This window comes from Hippopotamus amphibius, chromosome 17 (assembly GCF_030028045.1).
Source record: "Hippopotamus amphibius kiboko isolate mHipAmp2 chromosome 17, mHipAmp2.hap2, whole genome shotgun sequence".
In the NCBI taxonomy this organism is placed as follows: Eukaryota; Metazoa; Chordata; class Mammalia; order Artiodactyla; family Hippopotamidae; genus Hippopotamus; species Hippopotamus amphibius.
Window position 1 is genome coordinate 46635617 of NC_080202.1, and position 17160 is coordinate 46652776.

Here is a 17160-nt window from a genome sequence, read left to right on the forward strand (position 1 = left end):
CTAAATAAAATAAAAAGAGAAGGGAAAAAAATGGCACATGTGTATAAAGTAGAAGGGAATAGAGTAGATGATTTTTTAAAGGCTCCATAGATTTTGACACCTGGGAATCCCCTCAGCGTGCAGCATGGGGTTAGCAGCAGATTTATTTCAGTTCCCCCTCCAAGTCTAATCCACTAGGTGGTCTGCAGTGAATAATGGTTACTTATTTAAAAACCCATTAGTGCTATTTTTACAAGGTTTAAACTGCTGGAATCCATTTATTAGTCAAGCACATAAAACATAAAACAATAAGTTACAGAAAAGAATGTGAAGATTATAAACCCTGACAATATAAATATATTATAACAAAACAAAACTCTGAATGAGGAAAAAAGAGAAAGGGAAGTGTGAAGTATCGTCAGTGGGCTAAATGTTTCCCCTTTCATAGCAAGTATCAACTGATACTGTGAGTTAAATAAATCCAGTAGGAACTAAAAAAACTGGTTGCTCCTAGAGCATGGAACTTTTAGATTTCATTGCAGACCTTTCTATATACCTGAATTTTTTTTTTCCACATGCTGGTATCTAAAAAAAAAAAAAAAATCTGTAACTAGTCAAAGCAGACATTTATTCATACAAATAAATAAATGGTATGGTTTGCCTGCCATCAAGATGCAGGCTGTGACGCTAGTTTACGTGGGAGGTTGAGACAAAAAGGGGCTGAATTGTTCTAAGCAGTTACTGCTCTCACAAAGCTACATCGCAAGTCTGAGACCTGCTCTCACCCCTGAGCCAGACACGTAACCCACACAAAAAGCTACAAACCTATGTTCCTATGTATACAGATGTAAAAATCCTTAAGAAAACTGAATAATTGCATTGTATAGAAATACTATAGTGTTATTGCTTATTAGTTCTGGCACTGCAAGAGTGGTTCATTGTTAAGAAAAATACTAATGTAACAATAATTTACTACAATAAAAATGTTAGGAGAAAAAAAACAAGCAAAAAATATAATGTTGTATCACCCTAAAAACAAAAAACAAACAAACAAAACAAGCAATCACCTTTATGGACGCCTAAAAGACATCTAATAAAATTCTACACTGATGCCTAATTTTCTGAGGGCTTACTAAACTGGAAACATCAAGTTACCTTGCTATCAGAAAGCAACAGTAAATATCATACTCTAACACTGACTGAAACACTACAAACATTCCCACCAAGCCAGCACAGTAAAAGGATTCATTAATGTGATTCCACATTGTTCTTCTAGACTTCCTACCCCAGTACAATATTTATGAAAAATAAACAACTAGAAATAAAGAAACAAAATTATAATATTTATTCAGGATTAGATTGCCTAAATAGGAAATCTGAGATAATGTGAAAAACTATTAGCATTGGATAAGACAGGGAACCAGTGAAACTGGTAGTCCACCCTCTCTACTCAAGTCCGACACTAGAAACAAAAGGAGATCATAAGACTTTGAACTCCTGATTTAAAAACTGCAGGAACCTTGAGAGGAGACAGAAGGAGGCTGTAACCCTGGAGTGGAAGGAAATTCAAACACCACAGTCCAGGGGCTCGCTTGGCAAGAAATTTTGGATTGTGTTCTTTCCTCCACACATCGCTGTTTGGTGAGCTGACTGCCCACCCCTCCCCCCACTGCTGTGAAGCATTGCTGCACCAGGATGGGGAGAAGCGCTTCCCACAAATACAGCAGATTAGCCATCTCAGGCCTCCTCCTTCTCTTCTTCTCATCCTCCGAAAAGGAAAGGAATTGCACGGAACAGAGGAAGATGGAAGCACGGACAGAAGGAAGGGAAGCAAGAGGGAGGGAGGGAGGGAGGGCAAAAGCAGTACAGACAGGTTACCTAAGGGGCAAGCTCCCCTGTATGGGGAGGGGCTCTGGGGGGCAGCAAATAGGGACTAAAGGGAGGATAATAAAGCTTGTGATGAAATTTCTTCATCACAGGATCCACCAGCCAACACTCAAATGTGCCAGATAAGGACACACGAAAGGTACAATAATTCATCGTCAGCAGACCATCACTGCAAGGAATGTTTTAAAAGTCCCTCAGGCAGAAGGAAAACCATAGCACACAGAAATCTGGCTCTATACGGAGAAATGAATAGCACTGAAAACCACTGCTATATGAGCAAATGAGTAACTTTCTGTCTTATTATTTAAATCTCTTAAAAAGATGATTGTTTAAACTAAGGTAACTAACTAAACTAAGTTAACTAACCAACGTTTGTGGGGTTTACAGTACATGTAAAAGTAGATTGCATGAAAACAACAGCCAAAAAGGCAAGCGGAGAGAGATGTACGTGCACTGTCGTAAGATTCTCACATGATACGAGAAGTTGTACACACATTTGAGGGGTTGAACTTGATAAGCTGATGGTATATACTATAAATCCCAAATCAACCACCAAAATAGCAAAAAAAGGGAATTATAGCTAATAAGCCAGCAAAGGAGATAAAGTAGAACCATAAAAAATTTTGATTGGAGCTGGCATGGCAGCACAAAGAGCTCTATAGACTGCTTGCCAGCAAAACTGGTGAAAACTATTTTTTAAAATCCCAACCATTTACAGTCTCTGGAAATGGTCCTAAGGGCACATAGCAAATGAAAAAAAAATTTATTCAAGAAAATCTACTAAAACTCAGTAATAGTGAGGATCTAGGTATTTGAGCCAAGACCTGATCTTTCCCACTCCCAAGGAGGAAACCCCACCCCAGGTGGGTATAGTCAAAAACACAGGGTTCCCTCTTCTGCTAGACCCATCAGAAAGCTATTTTCCTGGGAGAGATAGGGCATCAGCATTTCTCATCCTAACTCTAGACACCTGTTTCTGAGGCTGAGTCCCAGGCAAGTGCAATTGAAAAGTGGGAGTCCCTTCTCCCACCCAGCCCCCATGCTGCGATGGACTCTCTGTCTATCTTGGGTGTGCTATCACCAAGAACACTGGGGGCCCAAATGCCCTTGCCCTGGCATGTGGGGTAGGGGTTCCATATTAAGAGAGACATGGGGTTACTGGCCACCCCCTGCTACATCTGCAACAGTGTGGAGTTCAAGCCCTAGGGCACACTCAAAACAGTTGTGAGAGGCAGCTGGTAAAGGAGGTTGGTAGATTCACTGGCAATATAGGCTAAACTGTGGGACAACAAGTTTGCCAGACATATATGGGTAAGAGACAGCTGGGAAAAGCCCTCCTGGTGTCAGAACAAACTTTAAACACTGACTTCAAGAACTATTCCTTTGAAGGAGCCTGAATTCACTTTAATTATTCTCACATGGCAACTTATGCCCCTAGGTATTGTTGAAAACAGGAAAGCAGTCAGCAATACGTGGAACTTGACAGCTGGATGTGGTCAGGGAAAGAGAGGTCAGCCCACACCACTGTTACCTCAGGGTGACTGGGCACACCTGACACTGCATTCCTGAGACGGATCATTAGAGGTTTCACACTGCAGGGGCAGAGGAGCAGACTATCCTAAAATTATCCAACCAGTCACTATACATGCAAACAAGTCAACAACAATAGGAAGCCTAATTGGGGATGGGGGCAGGGGGACCAGTACCCAGAGTTACTATATTATCTAATATGACCAGTTTCCAACAAAAATTAGAAGACATGTGAAGAAACAAGAAAGTATGACCCAGACACTGAATAAAAAGAAGGCACAGGAACTTTCAGTGAGAGCATCAAGTGTCTGATTTAACAAAGACCTCAAAGTAACCATTATAAGTATGTTCACAGACCTGAAGGAAACCATAATTAAAGAAGCAAAGCAAGGTATGATGACAATGTTATATCAAATCAAGAGTATCAATAAAGAGACAGAAATTATTAAAAAGGACCAAATGGATATTCTAGAGTTGAAAAGTATAACACCTGAAATAAAAAATTCCCTAGTGGAACTCAACAGTATGTGTGAATTGGCAGAAGAATTAGCAAACTTGAAGACAGATGGATAAAAATAATGCAATCTGAAGAACAGAGAGAAAAAAGAATGAAGAAAAACACAACCTCAGAAAAATATGAAATACTATTAAAGATACTAATATGCATGATAGGAGTATCAAAAGAAGAGAGCAATAAGCAGAAAAAAATATTCCAAGAAATAACAACTAAAATATTTCCAAATGCAGTGAAAAACATTAATCTGCACATTTAGGAAGCTCAACAAACCCTAAGCAGGATAAACTCAATAGATTCACTAGATACATCATAGTAAAAATACTGAAAGCCAAAGACACAGAGAAAATCCTGAAAGAGACAAGAAAAAAAAAAGGAAATCTCAATAAGACTAACAGTTGACTTCTCAGCACAAACAATGGAGGCCAGAAGGCAGTGGGATAACATATTCAAAGAGCTCAAAGAGAAAACTGTTAACCAAGAATGCTATATCTAGTAAAACCATCTTTCAAAAATGAAGGAGAATTAAGACATTCCAAATAAGCAAAAACTGAGAGAAATTGTTGTTGATCCACCTTACAAGAGATAGATCCTTTAGATTAAAAAGACTGACCCCAAGAGATTCCAGGGAGTATCTCAAATCCATTAAAGAAAAAAAGGAGCACCAGTAAAGTAATTGTTAATTATAAAAGACAATATAAATGCATATTTCTTCTTCTTTCTTCTGCTACCTGAAGTAGCAGTAGTAAAAAAAAAAAAGAAAAAAACTGTATAAAACAATATGTAACAATCCAATCAAAATATGGGCAGAAAATCTAAATAGATATTTCTCCAAAGAAGACATACAGACGGCCAAGAGGCACATGAAAAGATGTTCAGGGATTTCCTAAGTGGCACAGTGGTTAAGAATCCACCTGCCAATGCAAGGGACATGGGTTCGATCCCTGCTCCAGGAAGATCCCATATGCCACAGAGCAACTAACTCCATGTGCCACAACTATTGAGCCTTCACTCTAGAGCCCATGAGCCACACCTATTGAGCCTGTGTGCTGCAACTACTGAAGCCCATGCACCTAGAGCCCATGCTCTGCAGTAAGAGAAGCCAACCCAATGAGGAGCCCGTGCATCACAATGAAGAGTGGCCCTCACTCACTGCAACTAGAGAAAACCCATGTGCAGTAATGAAGACCCAATGCAGCTAGTAAATAAATTTAAAAAGAAAAGAAAAGGTGTTCAGCATCACTAATTATTAGAGAAATGCAAATCAAAACTACAATGAGGTATCACCTCACACCTGTTAGAATGGCCATCGTCAAAAAATCTACAAACAATAAATGCTGGAGAGGGTGTGGAGAAAAGGGAACCCTCCTACACTGTTGGTGGGAAAGTAAATTGGTACAGCCATTATGAAGAACAGTATGGAGATTCCTTAAAAAACTAAAAATAGAACTACCATGTGATCCAGCAATCCCACTCTTGGGCATGTATCTGGAGAAAACCATAATTCAAAAGGATACATGCACCCCAATGTTCTCTGAAGCACTCTTTACAAAAGCCAGGACATGGAAGCAACCTAAATGTTCATCGACATAGAAATGGATAAAGAGGATACAGTACATACATACCGTGGAATATTTCTCAGCCATAAAAAACAGAACAAAATAATGTCATTTGCAGCAACATGGATGGACCTGGAGATTCTCCTACCAACTGAAGTAAGTCAGACAAAGAAAGGCAAATATATGATATCATTTATATATGGAATCTAAAAAAATGGTACAAATGAACCTATTTATAAAACAGAAATTGAGTCACAGACATACAAAACAAACTTATGGGAGAGGGGTATAAACTGGGAGACTGGGATTGACACATACATGCTACTATATATAAAAGATAACTAATAAGACCCTACTGTAGAACACAGGGAGCTCTATTTGGTGCTTTGTAATGATCTATATGGGAATGGAGTCTAGAAGAGAGTGGATATATGTATATGTATGGCTGATTCACTTTGTTGAACAGCAGAAATACAACACTGTAAGTCAACTATACTCCAATAAGAAGTTAATTTAAAAAAAAAGATATGCAGGGACTTCCCTGGTGGCATAGTGGTTAAGAATCTACCTGCCAATGCAGGGGACACAGGTTCAAGCCCTGATCCAGGATGCCAGGATTCCACATGCGACAGAGCATCTAAGCCCGTGTGCCACAACTACTGAGCCTGCACTCTATAGCCTGCAAGCCACAACTACTGAGCCTGAGTGCCATAACTACTAAAGCCTGCATGCCTAGAGCCTGTGCTCCGCAACAAGAGAAGCCACCACAATAAGAAGCCCGCCCACCACAATGAAGAGGAGCCCCCGCCTGCTTCAACTAGAGAAAGCCCACACACTGCAATGAAGACCCAATGCAGCTAATAAATTAATTAATTAATTACTTTTTTAAAAAAAGATATGTAAGTAATGTATTGTTGGGCCTATAACATACAGAAACTCTGTATCTGGCAAAACTATCCTTCAAAAATGGAGAAATTAACACATTTGCAGATAAACAAAAGCTGAGGGAGATATTCACTAATAGATCTGCCATACAAGAAATGCTAACAGGAGTCCTTCGGGCGCTAATGAGAACACTATACAGTAACTTGAAACCATACAAACAAATGGAAAACACTGATGAAAATTACTATGTAGGTAAATATAAACGCCAGTCTTATTTTATTTTCAGTTTGTATTTTTTCTCATATGATTTAAAAGACACATTAGAGGCTTCCCTGGTGGCACAGTGGTTAACAATCCTCCCACCAATGCAGCAGACATGGATTCGAGCCCTGGTCCGGGAAGATCCCACATGCTGTGGAGCAACTAAGCTTGTGTGCCACAACTACTAAACCTGTGCTCTAGAGCCCACGAGCCACAACTACTGGCCTGCATGCTGCCACTACTGAAGCCTGCATGCCTAGAGCCCATGCTCCTCAGCGAGAGAAGCCATCGCAATGAGAAGCCTGCACACTGCAACAAAGAGTAGTCCCCACTCGCTGCAACTAGAGAAAGCCCATGCAACAGCAATGAAGACCCAATGCAGCCAAAAAATTAATTAATTTTAAAAAAGAATATACAAAGTGGTTTACTCATAATGGAAAACAAAGAATTTTTTAAAAAATAAATAAAAGACACATTAAACAATGATTATAAATCTATGTTAGTTAATAGGCACATAATAAAGACATAATTTGTGACCAAAATGATATAAAGTGGAAGGTACATAGCTGTACAGGAGCAGAGCTTTATACACTATTGAAGTTAAGTTGGTGTTAACTCAAACTAAATTGTTATAAATTTAAGATGTTAATTGTAATCCCCACAGTGATGACTAAGAAAATAACTTACAAATACACAGAATAGAAAAAGAGAAGGGAATAAAAAGGGCATACTAGTAATAACCAATTAAACACAAAGGAAAGCACTAATGGAGGATTGAAGAATAAAAGAGATAGAAGGCACATAGAAAACAAGAGCAAAATGGCAAAAGTCCTTCCTTGTCGGTAATTACTTTAAATATAAATGCTCCAATTAAAAGGCAAAGATTGGCAGAATGGATTAAAAAAACACATGATCCATTTAAATGCTGTCTACAGGAGATTCATCTTAGATCCAAAGGTAAAAATAAGTTGAAAGTGAAATGATGGAAAAAGCTATTCCATTCAGCTAGCAACCAAAAGAGTGCTGGAGTGATTAAACTAGTACAAGGGAAAATAAACCCTAAGTCAAAAATTGTTACAAGGAACAAAGGACACTACATATTGATAAAAGCGTCAATCAAGAAAACATAACAATTGTAACACTATACACATCTAACAAGAGAGCCCCAAAATAAATGAAGAAAAATGGACAGAACTGAAGAGAGAAATAAATAATTCTACTACAATAGTTGAAGACTTCAACACCTCACTTTCAATAACAGATAGAACATTAAGACAAAAGATCAGTAAGGTAATAGAGTACTTGAACAATGCTATAAACCAACAGACCTAACAGGCACATACAGAACATTCTACCCAATAATAGCAGAATATGCATTCTTCCTAAGTGCACATGCAACGTTCTTCAGGACAGACCACATGTCAGTCCACAAAATACATCTCAAAAATTTTTTAAAGACTGAAATCAGATTAAGTATCTTCTCTGACCATAATGGAATGAAACTAGAATTCAATAACAGAAGGACAAATATGTGAAAATTAAGCAACCTACTCTTAAATAACCAATGGGTCAAATAAGGGAAATTAGAATATACTTAGAGATAAATGAAAAGAAAAATACAGCATACCAAAATTTACAGGAGCAGTGCTCAGAGGGAAACTTATGTATAAATGTCTACATAAAAGAGATCTCAAATCAACAATCTAACTTTACCTCTTCAGGAGCTAGAAAAAGAACAAACTAAACACACAGCTAGCAGAGGAAAGAAATGATAAAGGTCAGAGCAGAGATAAATGAAATAAAGAGCAAAAAAATCAGTAGAATCAATGAAACCAAAAGTTGGTTCTTTGAAAAGATCAACAACATTGCCAAACCTTTAGCTAGACTAAGAACAAAGAAGCTTCAAATTACTAAAATCAAAAGTGAAAGTGGGGGGACTTCCCTGACCGTCCAGTGGTTAAGACTCTGCACTTCCACCACAGGGGGAGCAGGTTCGATCCCACAAGCCACTAGGTGCAGCAAAAAAAAAAAAAAGAAAGAAAGCGGGTACATTACTACTAAACTTAACAGAAACCTAAAAAGATTATAATTGAATATTATGAACAACTGTATGCCAACAAATTAGATAACCTAGATGAAACGGACAAATTTCTAGAAACACACTAACTACCAAAACTAATTCAAGAAGAAATAAAAAACCTGAACACACCTATAACAAATACAGAGATTGAATCAGTAATCAAAATCTCCCAATAGCAATAACAAAATAGCCTAGGATCAGACAGTCTCACTAGCGAATTCTACCAAACATTTAGAGAATTAACAACAATCCTTCTCGAATTCTTCCAAAAAAAAAAAAAAGAAGAAAAGGAAATACTTCTTAACTCATTCTACGAAGTCAGCATTCCTCTGATACTACAGCCAGACAGAGACATCAGAAGAAAGGAACTATACACCAATATCTCTTATGAATATCTACGTAGAAACCCTCAACAAAATACTGGCAAACTAAATCCAGCAGTATATTAGAAAGATTATACACCATGACCAAGTGGGGTTTATCCCAGTAATGCAAAGGTGGTTCAAGACACAAAATCAATCAGTGTAATATACCACCTTAATAGAATTGAAGGGAAAAAACCTACATGATCATCTCTACTGATGCAGAAAAAAGACCGGACAAAATCCTCTTTCATGGTAAAGAAAAGCACAGTCAACAAAACAGGAATTGAAGGGAACTTCCTCAGCATGATAAAGGGTATTTATACAAATCCACAGCTAACATCATACTCAATGGTGAAATACCATGAGCCTTCCCCCTAATGATGAGGATCAAGACAAGAACATCTCCCTTCCCAACTCCTACTAAACACTGGAAGTTCTAGCTGGAAAAATTAGGCAAGAAAAAGAAAGAAGACATCCAATTAAAAAGGAATAAGTAAATCTATCTCAGTTGCAGATGACTATGTTAAATATAGAAAATCCTAAAAACTCACAAAAAAACTACCAGAGCTAATAAACGAGTTCAGCAAAGTTGCGGGATACAAGATCAATATGCAGGAAAATCAGTTTTCCTATACATTAACAATGAACAATCTGAGAAGAAAATTAAGAAAACAATTCCATCTACAATACAGTAAAAAATAATAAAATGCTGAGGAGTTAATGTAACCTAAGAGGCAAAATAACTGTACATTGAAAGTTATAAAACATTGATAAAAGAAACTGAAGAAAACCTAAAGAAAGACATTCTGTGTTCATGAATTGGAAGACTTAATATTGTTAAAGTGACAATACAACCCGAATAGATCTACTGATTCATGCCATCCCCATGAAAATCCCAATGGTCTTCATTGCAGAAATGGAAAAATTGACTCTAAAATTCATATGAAATTGCAAAACAATTTTGAAAAAGCAAAAAAAAGTTGGAAGATTCACACACTTTCCAATATCAAAAGCTACCACAAAGCTATGGTAATCAAAGCAGTGTGGTACTGGCATAAGAACAGAGTCCAGAAATGAGCCCACTCGTTTATGGTCAATTGATTTTCATGAAGCTACCAAAACTTTCAATGCAGAAAGAATGGTCTTAAACAAATGGTGTTGGAACAACTCAATATCCACATGCAAAAGAATGAAGTTATACTCTTACTTCACACCATATACAAAAATGAACTCAAAATGGAACAAAGACCTACACAGAAGAGCTCAAACTAGAAAACTCTTTGATTCTTCACGACCTTGGTTTGGCAATGATTTCTTAGCTATGACACCAAAAGCACATAAATGACAACAAAAATAAACTGGATTTCACCACAATTACAATTTTTGTGCATCAAAGGATATTCTCAGGAGTGAGCAAAGACAACCCAAAGTATGGGAGAAAATATTTGCAAATCACATATCTGATAAGGGTCTAGTATCCAGAATATATAAAGAACTCTTATAGCTCAACAACAAAAAGGCAAACAATCCAATTTAAAAATGGGCAAAGGCCCCCCAAAAAATAATTAAAAAAAAAAAAATGGGCAAAGGGGAACTTCCTAAGGTGGCACTGTGGTTAAGAATCCACCTGCCAATGTAGGGGACATGGGTTTGATCCCTGCTCCAGGAAGATCCCACATGCCTTGGAGCAACTAAGCCCAGGCACCACAACTATTGAGCCTGCACTCTAGAGCCTGTGAGCCACAACTACTGAGCCCACATGCCACAGCTACTGAAGTTCGTGCACCTAGAGTCCATGCTCTGCAACAAGAGAAGCCACAGCAGTGAGGAGCCTGCATACCACAACGAAGAGTAGCCCCTGCTCACTGCAACTAGAGAAAGCCCGTGTGCAGCAACGAAGACCCAACACAGCCAATAAATAAATTAATTAATTAATTAATTGGTTTTTAAAAAAAGGGCATAGGACTTAAATAGACATTTCTCCAAAGAAGATATACATGTGGACAACAAGCACACAAAAAGAGGCTCAATACCATTAGTCAGTAGGGAAATGCAAATCAAAACCACAATGAGACACCATTTCACACCCACTAGGATGGGTATAATAAAAAAGAACCCAGAAAATAAGAAGTGTTGGTAAGGGTGTAGAAAAACTGGAACACTTAAAAATGGCTGGTGGCAATGTAAAATGGTGCAACTGATGTGGAAAACAGCTTGGCAGTTCCTCAATATGTTAAACATAGAATTACAACATGACCCAGCAATTCAACTATGAGGTATATACCCAAAGGAACTGAAAACATACGTTCAAACAAAAATTTGTACACAGATGTTTATACTAGTACCATTCACAACAGTCAAAAAGTAGAACCCAAATGTCCCTCAACTGATGAATGGATAAGCAAAATATGGTATATCTATACAATTAAATATTGGGTTGGCCAAAAAGTTCATTCAGTTAATGAATACATTGTTCAATAAAGTTCTTCATGAAAATGAAAAATGTCATTTATTTTCACTTAAAATCGAACTTTTTGGCCAACCCAGTATTATTCTCTCATAAAAAGGAATGAGGTACTAATATATGCCTCAACATGAACCTTAAAAACATTATGCTAAATGAAAGAAGCCAGTCACATATTATATGATTCCATTTATATGAAGTGTCCAAAATAGGCAAACCTATAGACAGAAAGTAAATCAATGGTTGCATAGGGCTGGGGGGGATGGGGTATGGAGGGTGACAACTAAAGGATATAGGGTTCCTTTTTGAGGTGATGAAAATGTTCTAAAATTGACTGTGGTGGTGGTTGCACACATTTGTGAACATACTAAACACTTGACTGTATACTTTGATGGGTGAATTATATGGTATATAAATTATATTTCAATAAAGCTGTTATAAAAGATATTTGATTAATCCAAAAGAAGGCAGAAAAAGAGGAAAATGGAATGATGAATAGATGCTGCTAACATAAAATACGAGCAAGAAGAGAGACTGAAACCTAACCACATCAATAATCACATTCCATGTAACTAATGTAAACATCCCAGTTAAAAGGCAGAGATTGTCAGATTAGATTTAAAAAACACCATCATATGTTGTCTACAAGAATCTATAAGGGAGGGAGCATCCTTTAAATATAAAGACGGGAATAGGTTAAAAGAAAAAATGATGGAAAAAATACACTATGCTAACACTAGTCAAAATAAAGCCAGAGCAGTTATATTAATATCAAACAAAGTACATTTCAGAGCAAAGAATATTACCAGAGATTAGGAGGGTTATTCACATTGATGAAGGGGTCAATTCTTCACAACAATCTCAAATTTTAACAGAGTTTCAAAATACACAAAGCCAAAAAGGATAGAACTACAAGGAAGAATAATAAATCTACAATTAAGAGTTAGAGACTTCAATACCCCCCTCAGGAACTGATGGAACAAGTAGACCTTGTATCAGCAAGGATACAGTAGATTTAAACAAGACTGTGCCCAACTGGGCTTGATTTACATTTACAGAAAACTCCACCAACACCAGCAGATACACAACCTTCTCAAGTGTACACAGAACATTTGCCAAGATAGGCCTTATATTGGGCTCTAAAGTAAATCTTACTAAATTTAAAAGATTCAAGTCAAAAAAGTATGTTCTCTTACTTCAGAGTAATTAAATTAGAAATGAATAATAGAAAGATATCTGGGAAATCCCTCAAATATTTGGAAACTAAATACTACACTTCAAATAATCCATAAATCAAATAAGAAATCAAAGGGGAAATTAGAAGGTATTTTGAAGCTGAATGAAAATTAAGACATAACAAATTAGAATTTGTGGGATGTTGCTAATACAATAGAGGGGAATTTATATCACTAAATGCCTATGTTAGAAAATGAGAATGGTCTCAAACCAATGACCTAGGCTTTCACCTTAAGAATTACAAAAAGAACAAATTAAACCCAAAGTAAGCAGAAGAAAGAAAATAATACAATTCAGCGTGGAAACAGAAAACAGACAAAATAAGACAAACAACACAGAAAATCAATGAAACCAAAAGCTGGCTCTTTAAGAAGATATTTTTTAATGGACAAAAACAAATCTAACATCACAAGAAAAGAATTTTAAGAATTAGAGGTGACCAATAATGACCGATCACACCAGGAATAAAAACACCAAACGGCTTTCTGTTGGGCTGAAAAAATATTGAGCAGTGGTTCTACACAAATCCTTACTGAAGCATAAGAAAGCCAGGCCTACCCGGTCCTTAATAAGCGGTTCACCCAAGTATGACTCAGGATACTTTTCACTAGGATTTGAAGAACAGGAAACTATTTAAGTACATAAGTTGATAAGAATAATAAACTAAACACGGTTACTGACCTCCTCGGGGAGAAGGAGAATCATGCCCTCCAATGACCACGAGGATGCCGGAACCTTCCAGCTTCTCTTTCCATTTTTCAATGATAGTCATGGACTTGTCCTGAAAGCACGAGGACGTTAGCAGGTCAGGAAACTTTCCTCTGAACAGTCAGAGGTGACTTACACTAGGGCTAAACCTCCAACAGGAAGTTCATAAATACCTTACTGGCATCATTAAAAACAGAGAGCTCCATGGAGCCTCCAAAGTCCTGCTGCAAAACCGACTCCAAGCACTCATCCAACCATGGTTCAGCGTCATGGACCGGGAGGATAACAGACTGGAATTCAAAACAAACGGATTGAGAAACAAGTGTGGAAACTGAATTCTCTTTCCACGGCTCTAATTTACTTCCCCATTACCATCCGCTCAATGCTCATTTCCAAAGGGCAAGACCTGACTTACAGAATAACCCAGAATAAGGCTTCCAGGGAAAGAATATGTCCTGACAAACAAAAGTTGTCTGTGCCTCCTCTCAAGATTTATTGTCTTAGATTTCCCAGAATTGGGGTCTTTTGGATGCTTCTGAAAAGGAAACAAAAATCTGAAAGGCATCAAAAATGTTCCCAATTCAATAGCAAATTCATGTGTTTCCCAATCAGTGGTCAGAAACATTATCATTTTGGTTGAAACAAGCATCTGTGTATCTTCGAACCCACTCATGAAATAAGCATTTTCAGTAAACCATGATGTTAGAGAAACTGCATCAAAGAAACCCTTTTAAGTACTCCCTACACTTGCTTTAACAAAGTATGCGGGCGGGGCTGGGAAAAGGGGAGGTGACCTTCCTCCAGCTCGCTCTTCCTTTGCTCTACTCAGTTCAGGACAGTTTGGCATTGTCCTCTTCTCATAGGGCCCACATAAAACAAAAATTTATGAAATGTAGACTAACACCAGTGAAACTTGACTGCCAATAAAGCAAGTGATTACAGGATTTGGGTTAATTCTGTATATTACCACATTAAGCAATACAGAATACCCAAAGATAGAAGTTATAATCGGTCCTCACTCTTGAGTTTATACCCTAATAAAGAGTGGACACATTCCTAAGTAAGAAAACAGAAACACAGGTCATTCAGGTGTGAGCGTGTCTACATATGCATGTATGCATGCATTCGTGCAATATACACACATGCATATATGTGCAAATTATATATCTATACAGAATATAGATAGGATTTTTAAAATGCTAAATCTGAATATGGTTATGAAAAGCTCACAGATAGAAGTACTGAAAATACAGTTCTGTCAAGTTCTTTACTGTGAGGATCTGATTCAACAGTGAATCCGTTCCTGCGTTTATGTTATCCACAAAAATAGTTCCCTAATTTACTTAACATATTTACTTTGGAATTATTTCTTAAAGGAGAAGAAAAAAAGGAAATAATATCTTTACTGTTCTCAAGATCTACGATTTCTGCCAAAAATGAGCCTTGATTAATCTCTGTCCACACTCTTGCTGGTGCTTTAACGTTGATTTGGGCAGTGACCCTCACAGGCTGCTCCAGAGAAGAAAGAGGTGGTGGTGGTGCGGGAAAATGAAGACCCAGGATGGGGAGGGGAGGGAGGGGAGCGGGGCGGAGAGGAGGATGGAAGGGAGAGGGACGGAGGGGAGGAGTACGGAGTGGAGAGGCGAGGAGGGGACAGAGGAGAAAGGGGGAGTCAGAGAGTCAGGGAGGGGTACCGGGCGGGGAGGGGCGGGGCGCCTCCACCCCCAGCCCCAAGCCAGCCCAGCACCTACCACTTGGGCTGGGGCGCGGGCCGGGCCGGGCACGGCGGCGGGGTACCCCCTAGCCTGCATGGCGCGCGCTCCTCGGGTCGCCCCGCCCACATCGGCCTATGGCGCATGCGCAGGCGGCTCGCCGGGAGGCGGGGCCGAGGCTGCGCGCCTCCGATTGGTGCAGAGGGACATCGATCCGGCGGGGATCCGCTGACAGTGGAGAGGCGCGGCCTAGAGCGGCGGGAGGGCAGTCCAGCGGGCCGCCCCCACCTCCGAGGGAGCTCATCAGCTCAGACGTCGTCAGTGAAGAAGTGTTACAGGAGTTCCTGGGGTGTGCAGAAGGTGGGGTTTGTGGGAAGAGGCTGCGCTGTCCCGGCGGCTGCTCCTTCCCACGTGTGCCCCTTCTCTGACAAGGAAAGGTTCTGCGTGTAGAGCAGGTGATTCCCCTGCACAGGGGACGCGGCGCCTGGGCGGCCCCCGGGGGAGCACCGAGCCCCGGGGGCCGAGTGGACCGGCTGTCACGCGGGTGTCCTGACCCATCTGGGTCAGTGAGCACGTCCATAGCCTTCACCGCCCCAAGCTAACGTTAAATACAAATCATCCTACAAACTAGCAATTATGGTAAAGCCGTACTTGTTTCATGTCTTGTAAGCATCACGTCAAATGTCATTTTTCCTTAGACTGAATCAATATTTTCAAATATTTTCAAAGCCTGTTGTACAAATTGAAACTCTTAGTTCAGATGAGTAAAAATGTATCCTTTATCTACAAAGGATAAGGGATGAAAGCAATCTGAGAATTTGTTTCCAGGGACCTGATGTGCTCCAGGGGGGTGGTGTATTAGGAATAGTTTCATGTTAAGGGACAAGGTAAAAAGCCACATTGTCGCTTCCAGAATGTGCTGTGGGGTTTGGAGCTGGACCGCCTCAGTAATCAGTGGGAGGAAGAGATAAGGGGTCGCGTCGGCGTCTGGCACCTCCACAGCACATGCTATCAGAATTGGGCTTGGCCCCTCCTGTCTTGCTTCCTGTACATCTCCTGCTGCCAGAAGTTTGCTTTTCACTGCCTTCCCCCTAATAAAAATTTGGCCAGAGTCTGCTTTTTGCAAACATTCAGAGTGCCAAGAGGCACTTCAGAAGTGCAGGGGTTTGGGGGGTGGGGGGGGGGTTGCTGCTGAGATTCTTCTCTTCATGGTAGGAAGAGCCTCAAAAGAAGGACCAGACTGTGGGGCCTGACAGCACCACCCCAGAGGGACGTGGACACACGGACATACGGAGGACATGGGGTAGGATGAGAAGGTGACAGAATCATGGGCCCCTGGAGAGAGAGAGATGCAGGTCTCCCACTGCCCTTCGCTCACCCAGTGAGTGACATTTTTCTTTATTTTTAAATATTGTTTCTGCAGACTGTTGGCAAATCCTGGTTGTAGTCAGAAAACTCAGTGCCAACTGCCAGGGCCTCCAAATTTTAAAACGCCAACCGCTCTCTTACAATGTGGGTATAAGAGATAAAGATGGGCATAGGTCTGGACTTGGCCACACTGGGCTCAGAATCAGAATGAGTCTGCCCTGGGTGCGCCCGTGAAGGCTGAGGTCAAGCTTTAACGCCAGCATCTGAACATTCCCTTATAGCCCACATGGCAAGAACTCCAAGCAAGTGTCCTCTCCAAGTTTCCTGATGGGATGAACCCCAGCAGAGCTCCAGCTGGACCTCCACTGGGCAGTGATGCTGCTGGGAGGTCAGGAGCCACCCAGCACCATGGACAACAGTGCACTTGGACTGTCGGAGGTGGGCTGCCTGTGGTGGCCAGAGCACCCTGGTAGTAAATCCATTCATGAGGGAGCAACCAGCTGTGTGACTGTGTGGTGTGCACCAGCATCCTCTCTTCTGCTCTCTCATGTTTGGAAAGGCCAGCTGAGACTCACTGTGTTGAGAAGAAACTGGAGTTGGACTTCTTACCAG

General features: G+C 39.8%; 1 protein-coding gene across 5 annotated transcripts in view; it reads right to left on the reverse strand.

Annotated features, from left to right (window-relative positions):
- Positions 1-15300, reverse strand: part of B3GNTL1 (UDP-GlcNAc:betaGal beta-1,3-N-acetylglucosaminyltransferase like 1) — a 117583-nt gene extending 102283 nt beyond the window's left edge. For 4 of the 5 annotated variants that reach the window (XR_009049930.1, XM_057714669.1, XM_057714667.1 and 1 more), the window contains exons 1-3: positions 15220-15300; positions 13642-13758; positions 13442-13541 (exon numbers count right to left, since the gene is read on the reverse strand). Coding sequence is in view for 4 of the 5 variants with exons in the window: in XM_057714669.1 (XP_057570652.1) it covers positions 13442-13541; positions 13642-13758; positions 15220-15279 (277 nt within the window). In the remaining variant the exon portion in view is untranslated. Of the gene's footprint in view, positions 1-13441; positions 13542-13641; positions 13759-14874; positions 14952-15219 lie in introns of those variants that run through there. The other variant, XM_057714668.1, reaches the window with a different exon arrangement.
- Positions 15301-17160: the final 1860 nt, after the last annotated feature.